The sequence below is a fragment of the Solea solea genome, chromosome 2 (genome assembly GCF_958295425.1).
Source record: "Solea solea chromosome 2, fSolSol10.1, whole genome shotgun sequence".
Classification (NCBI taxonomy): Eukaryota; Metazoa; Chordata; class Actinopteri; order Pleuronectiformes; family Soleidae; genus Solea; species Solea solea.
Genome location: NC_081135.1, coordinates 27,926,171 through 27,940,955, shown reverse-complemented (window position 1 = coordinate 27,940,955; position 14,785 = coordinate 27,926,171). Strand labels below are relative to the sequence as shown.

The 14,785-nt window shown below is 39.3% G+C and overlaps 1 protein-coding gene across 1 annotated transcript in view; it reads left to right on the top strand.

Annotated features, from left to right (window-relative positions):
- Positions 1-6,955: 6,955 nt before the first annotated feature.
- cps1 (carbamoyl-phosphate synthase 1, mitochondrial) overlaps positions 6,956-14,785 on the top strand; it is a 40,779-nt gene continuing 32,949 nt past the window's right edge. Inside the window, exons 1-12 of the mRNA XM_058622827.1 lie at positions 6,956-7,206; positions 8,216-8,325; positions 8,811-8,955; positions 9,783-9,872; positions 9,970-10,026; positions 10,109-10,201; positions 10,352-10,441; positions 11,151-11,279; positions 11,530-11,636; positions 11,782-11,923; positions 12,175-12,252; positions 14,508-14,606. Of these exons, the coding sequence (XP_058478810.1) occupies positions 7,084-7,206; positions 8,216-8,325; positions 8,811-8,955; positions 9,783-9,872; positions 9,970-10,026; positions 10,109-10,201; positions 10,352-10,441; positions 11,151-11,279; positions 11,530-11,636; positions 11,782-11,923; positions 12,175-12,252; positions 14,508-14,606 (1,263 nt within the window). The 5' untranslated portion in view covers positions 6,956-7,083. The remainder of the gene's footprint in view (positions 7,207-8,215; positions 8,326-8,810; positions 8,956-9,782; positions 9,873-9,969; positions 10,027-10,108; positions 10,202-10,351; positions 10,442-11,150; positions 11,280-11,529; positions 11,637-11,781; positions 11,924-12,174; positions 12,253-14,507; positions 14,607-14,785) is intronic.

The window sequence follows — 14,785 nt, the reverse complement described above, 5'->3', positions numbered from 1 at the left end:
GATAGGCCGGCGCTTCCAAAAGACACATCGATCATCACGCTTGGAATATAAAATGATGTACAACACATGTGGGATGTCTGCATCTGATGTGGCAGTCGTAAAAACACATTCACTTGATTATTTTAGTCACTGTGACCTTCCTAAAAGCTTCAATGGAGTGCTGAAACCACTTCACCTAGAATACAAATGCATTATCATCAAGCTATGTGTTAAACGTAGGAATAGATAAGGAATGAATAATTATAAATAATAATAATAAGTGGATGAAAACAAAAAAACAACAGAGAAGTGACTGATGAAAACAGTTCAAATTAGAAGTGGCCAAATTACCTTAAGACACCACAGACTGGTGTCTTTCAGGTCTATTAATGAGTCCTTGTTTATTTCGAGTCTCTGACAATGTGGAGCAGCACCTGTGCTCATTCTAGGGCTCTTTGTCGGTGAGCATTCACCATTACTCTTATGTGGCGGATGTGACGCACCAGCACAGTGCTATCACCTGCTGATGCCAATAACCCAGACAAGGCTAAGGGTGCAAATTCTGTCTTCTTAATTCTTGTCTATATCTGTCTCCCAGTGCCAACGGTGCGTCCCCCACCCCCACCTCCACCATGACAGAGCCCGGTGGTAACGGAACTGCAGGCATTCTTCCAGTCTGCAGGCCCTTCCCATCCCCCAATTACTTGCTTTAACTGACCCCATGTCCACCAGGGCAAGCCAGAGAAAGCCTTAGTCCCTCAGCTGTCATCTGGGCTCACTCCACTGCACCTTCTCCGAGACCGGCTTCTCTTCCATCTACAGATAGAAACTGTGCTCCAGTCCTTGCAGCTGTGCTGCAGTCCAGTCTGAGTTCTATTATAGAATCTTGGGTTTTAACGGTAGAAGCTGGCTGATTTAAGATGGTCTCAGGTAATACACTGGGAGTCACATTGTTGTGTTTATTCATCCAGTGCAAGTTACAAACAAGACAGTATGTGAGCTGAGTCAGCACAGTGAATGAATGAAATGATAAAAAAAAAAAATAGAAAACATGGACCCATTCAAAAAGTCGATGCCCGTGGTTAATGTTTCTAAATATGTGTAGAGTGGAGCCTGCTGCCACTGAGTCATCCAAGTATAAACAATCATCTCCTTCTGACTAAACACGTAACCCTTCACTTATTCATCAGTGTCCACCTCATTTGGGAAAGCAATTCCAAGATGTAAGGTCACATCTTTGACAGAGAGAAAGAGAAGGGGTTGGGGCTTCAACTGTGCAATAAAGGGAGTGGCATAGTAGTGACACTCACCAACTCCGATTAAATTTCAACAATCATCCCTGGTGACCACTGTGGTGTCTGCCTACTTTTATTCTAGTGGTGCTGTCGGTGATGATAGTCAAAAAGTTACATCATCTGGGAAATGATAATGTCAGTATATTATTTTGTGCCCAACCAACTACTTGATGTAGTGCTATTTCCCAAGTTACGAGAAACCACCATCATCACCAGAACATTGGTCAAACTAATCAGGAGGATGGGAAATTTTCTGAGATTGTGATTTGATTTGTGATGATCTCCATCCTAATCCATCTCCATGCATCCATCCATCCATCTTCAACTGCTTTATCCTCCACATGAGGGCTACAGTGCCAATTTCAGCTGACATAGGGCGAAAGGCGAGGTACACCCTGGACAGATTGCCAATTTTCAGTTCAATATTTACCGTGTTATAGATTTATTTATCAATGACAACTCAAAAACAAGGACCGTTTCCAACATACATGTGTTGCATTAGAACAGAGACATTAGAACAGAGACATTAAAAATAGAGTAACTGAATTGCACCCTTTGCAAATGATCATTTTGATTTGAAAATTGTTTGATTCGTCATTCAGCCCTTGTGTAAAACTTAAACTCTTTGTTGACCAGATCAAGTGGGGGCTTCACGAGTCACTGTCACATGAATGTCTGTTCCAAATTGAATGGCAATCTATTTAATAGTTATTTCAGTGAGAACCAAGCTGACGGATGCATTGACAGACCAACGTTGTCTCTATTGTTCTAATAATATGTCTCAAAAAGAGTTGGAGACACTTTACATTTATGGTGCAAAGTGGTTTGAGTCTAAGCTCAAACAATACTGATCTATAATTACCCCTAGTTAGACTGTGAATGACAGCTGTCAGAGCTAATGATATTTTTTGTACTTGACCTGTGAACATTCTTTCCTCCAGTTGGCCAACTTGTGCAAGGAAAATCCTGTTTTACTTCCCTCTTATTCTAATTCTATAACAAGGGTTACATTTTCCTTCTCCGTGTAAAGGTTTTTACGTTAAATCATTGGTTAGCATTAGGGACTGTGGATGTTTGGGCATTAGCAAACACTAGTGGGATACAATGATGAAGGTGGAGTGTTAAAGTCAACAGAACAAACGAGTTTGGCTAAATACAGATACTGAACTTATCCTCTGAAGTTGATATTCATTCATTTATTCATTCATCTTCTACTGCTTTATCTTCCACATGAGGGTTGTGGAGGGCATTGCTACCAATCCCAGTACTGGACAGGTCGCCAGTCCATCACAGGGCCACATAGAGACACACAACCATCCACACGCACACTCACACTCACACTCACACCTACGGGTATAATAAGAGTGTCCTATTTGCCTAATCCCCAAATCTGAATGTTTTTGGAATGTGGGAGGAAACCAGAGAACCTGGAGAATTAGTTAATATTGCAGAGGGTTAATACAATTAAACAGAAGGCTGAGTTAAACTTCTGAATACGGATACTAGAGAGGTGACAAGAAGGCTTTTATAGGGTTATTCTTTTGCATGCTGGTATGCTTGAATCTATATTCTCTGTGTCTCCGCCCTCACTGTCTTCCTTTGTCCTTGGGGGTGGGGGGGGGGAAAGCAGGGCATATATTACCTTCCAGGTTTGTTTCAGGACAGGGGCTATAACTGTTTCCTCCCTGGAATGATGGCTTGATATGAAGCACTGATGCCTGTCACTTTGCATTTCTCAGATCCACCGTCCACTTCACTGGGTGTTTTTCTTTTCGCGTGGACCTGAGCTCTTACGTAACAGTGGAAAAGGTGACATATTTTCTGAGCAATTAGGTTTCTGTGAAAGTGAAATGTCAGAGGCAATGATCTCAAGACACAGCACCTGTCCTACCTTGGGAGGCCTTTCTGCACTAAGAATGGTTAATGAAATGTAAGGAAAAAAAAAAAAAACATGTGACGAGTGTAGTGTGGTGTAAGATTCCAAAGATGGCTCAGGCCTCCAGCTCAGTGGAGGTACAATGTCAGGAGAGTGGCTGTAGTGCACTGACTGAACTTTCTTTGCTGTATAACTCACAGCAGAGGTCACACAGTCGGCCATCTGTGATGACTAGAGAGTAGATTGTGGACTCTGGGTCTGTCCACCTCTTTACCAACCTCCTACAACCCGTCTTTTTTCCTACGCAGAGTGCTTCCTTCCCTGCCCGCCAACCATGCCAAAAGGAATGAGGCTGTAACTGAGCCTGGTGGGACAGATGGAAACTATTTATAGTCTCTGTAGAGAGGTGTGAAGTTTCTTGGGATTTCTAAGAGCGGGGGCCATGGCTCCTTAAGGGGGCTGATGCAGCCTCTGTGGCCCGCATACTCTCTTTACCTCCCTTGCCCTGTTAAAAGCCCTTCTCTGGCTACACAGGGATTAGATGAGGGCAGGCTGAACAAAGATAGTCGCTGCCCTTTTTATTGGGGGAACTACCTCACTAGAGAGGAAGGGAATCCGATATGGGGCCAAAAGGAACTGTCTTTTTCCTCCAGATGACGACTTGATCTTCCTTAAACACTGTGGAGGCTTAAGTTGCTGTCACTTTTCAAGACAATCATCACTGACATCACCCAAATCAAAAAATGGTAACACGGTGGGAGGGTAGACAGCACTTGTTGCCACTGTGAATAATTACATTGATGAGTTCTAAAGATGGAGGTCATGCTACATATTACATATTATATATTGTTACATTTTGTTTAACATACAGAGGTTAATTAATACACAATTTTATATTAATTTCAATGTAAAATCAATTTCCGACATTAATGACATTATTCATATTTGAGAACTAGACTTACACAGGCACTACTGCAGTGCTACTATTTCTGTGCAACTAATGCAGTTCTAAAATCCAGCAAAAACATGCCACTTTAGTTGGAAGTAGGCTTCTGAACTTCTGATGCTTTAATACAAGCACTTACTGAAGTGAATCATTTCTCATCTTGAGTGGTTATGGTCACATAGACACTGAGAGGCAATGTTCAATTTAGTTTTTCTAAAATAGGGCTAATCGATTGTGATTGTGATTGTGATCTGCATTTATGAGATATTTAAACCTAATTCACTTTCACATCATAGCAGCATTGAAACTGCACTGTAAATCTTATTCTTTGTCAATTTCCCTGCCACCAAAAAATGCTATAGAAATAAACATGTCCTTGCTTAGAATTATAAATAATATTGATCTCTAGTGTCTAATGTCAGTGTCCTCAAACTGTTAAGTCATTCTGAGCAGCCATCATGGACCCTTTAAAATGAACCAACTACTATTTCTACTGTCTCATCTCAGGACCAAGACTGTGCTTTGATCCCTGGCAAAGAGAATGGCGAGGGAGTCTGCCTGTCTATTTACGTCCTCCCTTAAGCTTGTTCGCCATCTGAAACGTACACTTGAAACTGCAGACAATGTGGGGTCCCTCCACCGGGGACAGACACTGGAGCTCATTAGGCTGCTCCCGAGCCAATCAGTGGAGGTATTTAGAAGGCAGCTCGTCACAGCCCTACCAGTGATAAAGGGCCACGCCGTGCATTGCACGGACTTCTCGTGTTGCCCAAATCATCATCCAGCAATTTTCCATTGTATGTGATTCTGTCATTACTCACTACATGTAGCCAGGGCTGCATTTTTTTTAAGTACATAACCATCTTTAAATATATGCCTCCCGCAGAGAAAAGGAAAGAATACATTTATTTTGAATAAAAACGGGGACTTTTAACTTGAATTTCTCAAAAAACCATACAGTCTAGAATGTATGGAAATGTTTGTTTTTATAACACCTCAAAGTTGATCTTTTTTTAAAAAAAAGTGTTAATACAAGACTTTTCATTTGAAATTTCTCTAAAACTGTAGAGTAAAATGTTTTGATGATTTACAGTGTGCTAGTAGTCATAGATGTCCTGAACACAACCGAGTCAGTCTTGTGTAATATCTTCTTATATAATCTGTTTTTATTATATCTAAAACTTGCTCTAAAAAAAGTTTTCATTAAAAAGTGCAAATGTGGGACTTTTAAAATTAAATTTCTCTAAAACTGCAGAGTAAAATCTTCGTCATCAGTGATGGGAATAACGTTGTTAAAATAAACAGCTAGCTGATTAGTGTTTTTAGTCGTTACAATGCCAAATACATTTTAAAGTAAAGTGGCCAACACTGCTCACAACTAGATACTCATATGCAAAACTAAAGATCTCATTGTAAGGGTCAAATCAGCTGCTAAACCATTAAGACATCTTCTGCATGCTGGCAGCTAAATGATATGAGGCCTCTCAGTTACAGTACAGAGAGAGAGAGAGAGAGAGAAAGAGCTCAAATCCATCTGAATGTCTTGAGCGGGACTTACCACGGGGTGTCAGCAGCGCTCCACAGATCAAGAACAGGAGCTGGAGTTAAATTTAGACAAGAGGCACATGATCTCGAAGCAGCACCTGCAACATATCTGAGGAAGCAGGAGTTCAGTCAAATGCACAGGAGCCCAAAATGCTTCAGAAGTAAATGAATTAGGCTGTAACATATATGTGAGGCAAACATGGATTCAAATGTGTTTGTGCGTCAGTGACATTCTGTAGCTCCACACACTTTTTTAATGCTGTAAATTTGCACATAAAATATCACGGCTTTTATGGGCGACCACTCTATTGTTCCAAGTTAGTATTCTGAAGTTTGGTCGGTATTTACTGATCTGCAAAAGTCCCATTACTCACACCTACTTTGTTCAGACTGCTGAACCCAGCACAGTGGCGGTCAGGCAGCCTTCTCAACACAGGAGCAGTCTTGCAATGATCAGCAAATACATAGGCCACTCTAATCCCTCCACCATGAAGCCTGCACATGGTCAGTTTGCCTTTTTTTTTTCCCCCCTCCTGCAGGCAACTGACCTCAAAGAAAAGGTTGTAAAGAGAAAGCAAAACGCACAGCATTTTTATAAGCAGATGCTGTCATTCCAAGAGTTGAAAAGCATTGGTACTTTAGTTTCCTTTCAATGCCCTAAAACTGAATGTGTACGTTTAATCAATATTTGCTCTTGTGTAGGCATTTTTTAAAAGCTGATGCTGTAGCACTTTCATGAAGTGTCGAAAGAGGATAAAGTAAAATAATGTGGTTTTTTTGAATGTTGTTTAGTGCCTATTTAATAATAACACACACAAACACAACAAACTAAATGAATGATAAACTAATCTTTCTTTCTTAAACTATCATTCCGCTACTAAATGAAAAACACAAGCCAGGGCAAAATCAGGTAGGAAGCCAGTTTCTGCCACTTGAAAAATCAAAACATATAACAGTAAGTCAGAATTATGAATTATTTTTGTGACTTACTGTAATATAATTGTTTTAAGTGCTAGAATGCGTCGAACTGGGTATAGAGTAGTACAAAAGTGCCAATAACATTAACATTAAAGATAATAACGATGACATTTTCTGCAACAGAGACTATTTGCTCAGCAAAACACTTTATTGTCGACACGTTTAATCTTGTGTTTCCAAGGTTTTACAGACGTGACTATCCGTTTCATCATCCTGATCCTGCTTTTTCCAGGAGACCAATCGCAACGCTGTGCGCGTCGTGTGTTGAGAAAAACAACGACCCAGCGGCCAATCACGTTCCACGTATGAAATCTCACTCTCACAACGTAGGAAGACACGAGGGGGCAGTCCGCAACGTATCCATTCATGTGCTTTTTGACAAAACTTTACTCCTAGTTACCGCCGTTGAAAGAAAGAGTGTATGTTTAGACATTCTTTTTAAATATCGGCTACTTTAGGTTAGCATGACGAATATTCTGTTAGCTCACAGCGTTGTTAAATCCTTCAGACTAGGATGTTTTGTTGGCAGAAGAGTGGGAAACACGTCGACCTGGCTGAGGCAAACTACCAAACTTTTTAGTGTGAGGGTAAGAACGTGTGGACATCCTCTTATCACTTGTTGAAGCAGGAGTTTAACATTTTCATTTTTAGATATGTTGCAATTGAGAGCCGAGTCGCTGCAGTGAGCCTCTTAACGTGACGCCGAACCCTGTAGAAAAATATGCAAAGTTTGCGATGCCTTGCTTCTTTATTCGCTGTAAAGATATTTAAAAATTCATTACTGTCTTTTATAAACGCAACAGAGGCTGCTAATAAATTCGGCATATGTTAAGTTTAACAAAGAGTTATCATTTGCGCACAGATTAAACGTAACCTGTATGGTACCATGTAGGGCTAAGCGCTCTTGCATCAGCAACCGCATCATGGCCAGAACTGTGTTGGACTGTAATCACGACACTTTTACTGTCCTCAATTTAGAAAGGGAAATATGTCCGTTTGTAATATTTTGTTAGCAGTAGCAGTTTTTGATTAAGTTTGTAAATGGTGAACTCTCGTGCACGTGTGTAAGTAACAGGTGGAGTGTTGCATGATACACCCATAGTGCACTATTTTTTCCACGTCACTTAGAATGATGTTCCTATTTAATATCAGAGGTCAAAGTCATCTGAAATTAAGCTTTAAAAACAATTTGCAGGCTAAACCGTTGAGTTAAATAATTATTCTTATGGTACTAACAACTTGTATTGAGTGACATTTTTTATTTTCTGTAAGTGAAATTTTTAATATTTCAGTGGTATGTTTGAACCTCGAATAACAACTGGCCACTGCTCATGTGATGGCCAGCAGCTGGAGGTCATACTGGGTCAACACAACCTTTTATATTCAGATGTTGAACACATGCACTCACAACCAGAAAGTGCAGAAGAACAGATTTATGTGTCAAAGCATTCACAGCACAATTCACCGTGGCCTGTATTTAATGGTCGAACAAAACATTAGTATCAAAAGGTTTTTTTTCCCCCTTGGTCATTCCAATGCATTATTATCTGGGTGAGATTTTGCCCAGCATCTGTCTGTACTCTTTTTAACTACCAGGCCCAGACAGCCCACCTGGTCCTGGAGGATGGAACCAGAATGGAAGGATTTTCCTTTGGGCACAGTACCTCAGTAGCAGGGGAACTTGTCTTCAACACTGGCCTGGTGGGGTAAGGACGAGAAATGCTAATGTTGATCAAAACACTGAAGATGAGACATAATAGTGCACCTGAACATGTGCAAATCAGATACCAGGAAAAGAGAAAGACAACAGAGACTGAACTGTAAATACACAAGGAAGTGGTACTGAAATATTATTCTTGAATTGTCACTCCTGTGTGATGTAACAAGGATGATCAATTTAAAAAAAATAGTGATGTAACTCTCCCCAAATGACCCAGAAGAAGTCCAATCTCTTAAGTATCTTGGACCTTCAAGATGTTTATTTTTGTGCCATTCTTTGATATCAGGCTGTCAAATGATAGTCCATTATTCATTGCAGTAGTTTCCAGAGCAGTAGATGGGGAGGTGGAGATTCTTTTTCTTTGTGTTTTTCACATTTTTTTCTTTCTTGAATGCGTTTTAAAATAAAATAAAAAAACTCCTCACCAAATAATATGAGTATAATTTTTTGCTACCATCCTGCCTTTTGTAGGTATCCTGAGGCCCTGACTGACCCCAGCTACAGAGGTCAGATCCTGACCCTGACCTACCCAATTGTAGGGAACTATGGAGTCCCCAACACTCAGGAGCTGGACGAGCTAGGCCTGAGAAAACATGTGGAGTCAGAACGCATCCAGGTGGGTGAAAGTTGGGTGTGGTTTCAGGTTTGTGGACTTTTACTTCTTATATAAACACATGATGCTCTTACATCATTGTGTTCATTAGATGTTTGTCCTTGTCACTTTGGTCACAAAAACAAACTTGATTTTGATGCTTTTCCCGAAATAATTTCGAATATTTGTTTTTAATTTCCCCGTTTATTGATAATGTCGAGTTTTGTCATTCCTGTGATGCTTCACATCTCCTAATTAAATATGAGAAATTCAGCAGAACCATTTATTCCTGTAATTTAGTGCAAGTTTCTCTCTCAAATATAAGCCTCGCAGTTTCCTGTTTATTCTCTTCATGACTGTGTCAGAGCTATATTATGTATATTAACTTCATAAGCCAACTGAACATCGTGCATCACATGTAAAGCTTTTAACAGGTGATGACTTTTATTGTAAAGTAGCCACAGGAAATCTAGTGTGTTTGTCAGTCTTTTCAGCACAATAATAACATTAATAACATATAGGGTTTGCATATGCCATATAAAATAAGCTTATGGGTTTATTGTCAGCAAAACTGATCATCTGGGGATGAAGTTGTCTGCTTATGGAATGTAGTATTATATTACACTGGTCTTGCTGTTACCTCAGAAAATCAAGTACCGAAATCCTTAACATTACAAATGTAAACACATGGCAAATAAAGTAGTAGTCGTTAATTAGTGTTGTTGAATGTTGATCAAATGGGAACTCTCTGTGTTAAGTTTCATTATGGCTGATCAGTTAATTGTTCTCTTAGCAAATCGAAAAGGCTGCAGACGCTTTAAATCCAATATGTTTCTTTTTGGTGCTGCAAGGTATCTGGTCTCCTGGTTCAATCCTACAGCCGGGAATTCAGCCACTGGAACTCAGTCAAGTCTCTGGGTCAGTGGCTCCACGAAGAGAAGGTTAGAATTCAAATTACAAAATACTCTAGTAACATTAGAGTATTAAATGACACTCTGCTGTTGGCAACTTTCCAAATGTGACTTTCCCTTTCCAAAGGTTCCTGCACTGTTTGGGATCGACACAAGAATGCTGACGAAGATCATCAGAGACAAGGTAGTATACATTCTTATAAATGCAATCGTATAAAAATGGATGCTTTGGCCCTCCACTGTCGTTAACCTCCCTTTGGTTTCAGGGCACAGTTTTGGGGAAAATTGAATTTGATGGTCAACCTGTTGAGATGTTTGACCCCAACCAGAAAAACCTGGTAGCAGAGGTCTCAACCAAGGTAACAGCTGCTACCTATTATATGTTAATATTATTGTCACTATTAAATCAGGTAACTCTGGATACATGGTGCACAGTGCACATACACGTTTTTGATTTCCTATTGTGCTGTTGAGTGCTAATCACTTGCTTTGCCCTCCCGGTTTTGCAGGAAACCAAAGTCTTTGGAAAAGGGAACCCAATCAAAGTGGTGGCCGTTGATTGTGGCATAAAACACAACATAATTCGCCTGCTGGTTAAGGTAAGAATGAAAAGACATTTTTGTGTTTATTGCATCCTCATCAGATTAATTACTCATAAATTGTATTTTTATGGTTGACTCTCTCAAACCAAATAGAACAAGACATTGACACTAAGTAACATGATTTCTGCATCTTGACCTAGAATATATATATTATATAAATAATCATTCTGTGTCAATTTTTGTAACAGGAACTGGGTTTCTCACGTTTTTTTTTATGGTCTGATATTATTTATATTTCATTTTATTGGTTGTTAAAGTAACTCAGGAAAAGCAGCCACCACTTTGCTGATGCAGAAGTCTGTTTTTTTAACGTTATTATTATTATTATTATTATTATTATTATCTTTATAATATATCACCCTTTATTTCTTGTGTTTATTATTGTAACGTTTTCATTTGTCCAATAATTGGTCATATTAGTAAGGATTAACACTGGGAATGGTTTTTGGCTTCATTGCTCATAAAATAAAGTACATTTTCTTTTAATCTTTTCTGTGAGAATAGAGGCTGGGTTAGGAAACGACAACATAATTGTATCATAAATTTACATATAAATATTGTTATTGTCGGAGAACATCTGTGAACTCTAGCTTCTGTTCATAATAAATACAGAATGTTTGTTGCAGCTACAGAAATGATGTACAATTATGAGTTTGAGTGACTCGTTGTCACTATGATCCTTATAAATCAATGTCCATGCATGCAGAGGGGTGCAGAGGTCCACCTTGTGCCATGGGACCAAGACTTGCTCAGTCTCGATTACCATGGCCTGTTCATCTCCAATGGACCCGGAGACCCAGCTTTGGCCGGGACACTCATCGAAAATGTCCGCAAGGTAGGAATGGGAAATATAACCTGTATTTTAACTTAATTGTAAATACATATAACAGTCTTTTTTATTTTTATTTTTTATTTACTGAAGGGAACTTGATAAGATTAGTTTGAATTTTACCAACTGTGCTGTTAAAGAAATGCACAACTAAGCAACAAAGCAAAAGAAGGAAAACGCTACTTTCAGATTATTTGTTTATTCTGATCTGCCATCCTGACAAATGAATAACTTTATATAATTTTGTCTTGTGAAGGTGCTGGAAAGTGATCGTCCTCAGCCTGTGTTTGGAATCTGTATGGGAAACCAAATTACTGCTCTGGCTGCAGGAGCCCAGTCATATAAACTGCCTATGGGCAACAGGTACAGTTGTGTCACTTATATAAATATTTGTATACTGGGATGTTGCAATCTTACCTGTTCTCGGGGCTTTTGAGATCATGTTTCCTGTTCACAAATGATATACACAGTGTTGTCTGTGTGTGTGTGTGCGTGCGTGGTTGTCCAGAGGCCAGAACCAGCCAGTTGTGAATGTGATGACGGGCCAAGCCTTCATTACCTCGCAGAACCACGGCTACGGCATAGACAGCGAGTCCCTGCCCCCGGGATGGAGCCCACTGTTCATTAACGCCAATGATGGAACTAATGAGGTTGGGTTCACTCTGTCTGAATGTTCAGGCATTTTCTAAGGCATAGCATTTTCCTATTTTTGTTAAAAGGTTGATTGGTAAAAAAAACAAAACCCAAAACTGTCTCAAAGTAAGTTAAAGCACAAAGACGCCATATGTTGTCAAAATATCATTATAGAAAGACTTTCATCCGAGAGATGTTCATAAATTAAAATGATGGAATGTAATATATTGTTGGCTTTCTTTCAGTATCAATTTTGCATATTTTCCAGGGCATCATGCACACCACAAGGCCTGTTTTCACGGCTCAGTTCCACCCAGAGGCTAAGGGCGGTCCCACAGACACAGAGGTAATTAAAAACTTTGATAGCGATGCATTTAGTATCTGAATACTATAAATAAGTTAAGGTATATTCACAGGATGCAGCTCATGTTTCAGTTGAAGTCTTCCATTTAACAAGTCCTCTGTTGAGTGAATGGAAGGCAGGAGAAGCATCCATCCATCCATCATGGTCTTTGAAACAGGGGAAGGTCATTTCAGGCCCAGTTATTTATGCATAAATTCTGCAAAGGAATAACTAGAAGAAGGAAACATGATCATTATGTAAAACTGAAATGCTATAATAGTGTTTTCATTTATTTATGTTTGTATATGTACAAAAAAAGGGCTGTGTCACCGAGCAAATAACACACAACAACCAACTATTTGTCTACGGACTTCCCTTTGCAAAATCCACACAGGACTGAGGCAGAAAAGTCTCTGCTGTCAATCAAACACTGGCTCTGCCTTTCAGACAGTTCCTCCAATCATGACGCAGAAGCCCTGTGATTGCACACGCCCACTGCTCCATAGACTCCTAGAGAACCTCGGCTTCCCTGGAAGTTAAGTTTTTCCCGCATTAGTCTAATCACCGCCGAGCTCACCGCAGTGAAAATAACCTATTCTGTGCCGTCCCATAGAGAAAAAAGTAGTAGCTTTAATGCAGAGGCTGTTACGGGAATATGAAAATCACGTAAGACAATCCGTCATCCGTGATAAACCGCATGTTTAGTATTGAAATATAAACGGTACATATTTGCCGACATTTTAGAGGAAGCCGAGCTTCTCTTGCTGTCTTGGAGCAATCGCATCTGATCCATTCATCCAAACATATCCACTTCTTGTCTGACTGTACTGGGGCTCAGATGGAGGACTGCTTATAGTATCTGTCCTTTTTTTCCTGAAATGAAGCACTGGTTGTTCTGTGCTGCAGTTTTTTTCTCCGACTGCCATGTGAAAGACAAGGTTCAAGTTCTGGTCAAAGTATGTTGTAACCTCTGTCGTGTTAAGGTGGAATAATAAGACCTGTCACAGCAGCACAACATACAGTTGACAGCTCAGCTGGAGGATTCTTTGCTTCCACCTTGGTTTGACTCCAGGAGATGTCACAAAAAATGTGCACAGTGCTCATGACAAATAATTTACGGGCAGGGATCTGCAGTGTTTTTCTCTAATACAGCAGTATCAGTCATTGAGAAAATAATTATTTTTTTACTCTCTTCACAACATGACAAACGTTTAGATTAGGATTTGTGTCAATAAAGCGTCATAGTTAATTTCAGTGATTATAAAAGCATGTGTAACTAATATAGCAGGTAAATACTAGTGACAGCAGACACACTTACCACAGCCGTCTCATTTCACTGCAGAGTCACTGTTCATGTAACATAACTGATGACAGATATGAGTCTCTACAGATATTTATTTTTTCAGAATACTTTATTAATCCCCTGCGGGGGAAATTCGGTGCGTTACATTTGCTCCTTCAGAATTAAATGAACACTCAGTAAAGGAAATGAGGAATAAGAAAACACGATACTAACGACGGATAAAATATGAATGAAATACAAACTAAAAACATGACAAGACATATGTGGTTAGTAAGAATTCTATGACAATAAATATTGCTGAATTATAAACAGAATGTGTACATGTATGTACGTAACACTGAACAAAAACGGTTTAAATTATTAAACCCACAGGGTTTATCAGTACCTGAGAATATTGCACATGGAATATTGTGTTTTGTTATTGCACAAAAGATGGATAGTGACAGTTGGCTCATAGAATTATCAATTTCCATAGGCCCAATTTCCAGTGCAGAGTGTTTGACACTCTAAGGGAAGATTGATCAAAGCATTGTTTATGAATGTACAACACTCATGTCCGATTACGATAAATCTGTGTTGTCACGAACACTTTATTTATTTAACAACAACTGAATGACTGAGGTAAAATGCATGTGTGTTTCTTTTCTGCTCAGAAACCAGTGGCTAGTCCTTATATATTTTAGCATTAAAGCTATATCTTAGAATTGTAAAACAATAAAAATGTGTGTTATGTTATTTGTTTAAATGTTTTTTACTGTTCTGATTTTAACAGTTTTAAGTGGTCAGAGTTTTCCTCTGTGTGCGTTATTTGTAGATATCATAAAAAGCACTGATCCAAAAGCTTCATAGAAGCACATCAGAAGCAACAGCAATATTTCAGGCAGAGCTTCAGTATAATAATCAAAATGGTAGTGGTACTGTAACACTAAACGCTCAAACTACTTTTCCCCTACAGTTTCTCTTTGATACCTTCATGTCCTTGATCAAGAAAGGAAAAGATGCCAACCTGGTGTCAGTCATGCCAAAGAAACCCCACATTCCTCCAAGAGTTCAGGTACAGAAAGTGACTCCACTTCATCAGGTGCTTTTTTGGGTCTTTGGGTTTTGTGGCAGGTGATTACAGCTGTGGTCCACGTGGAGAACCATTAGGACTTTGAGATGTTATAGTAAAATGCATCAGAATGATTAATATACTGTTTTGCATCAGGCTCACAACATGAGCACAGAAAGTAA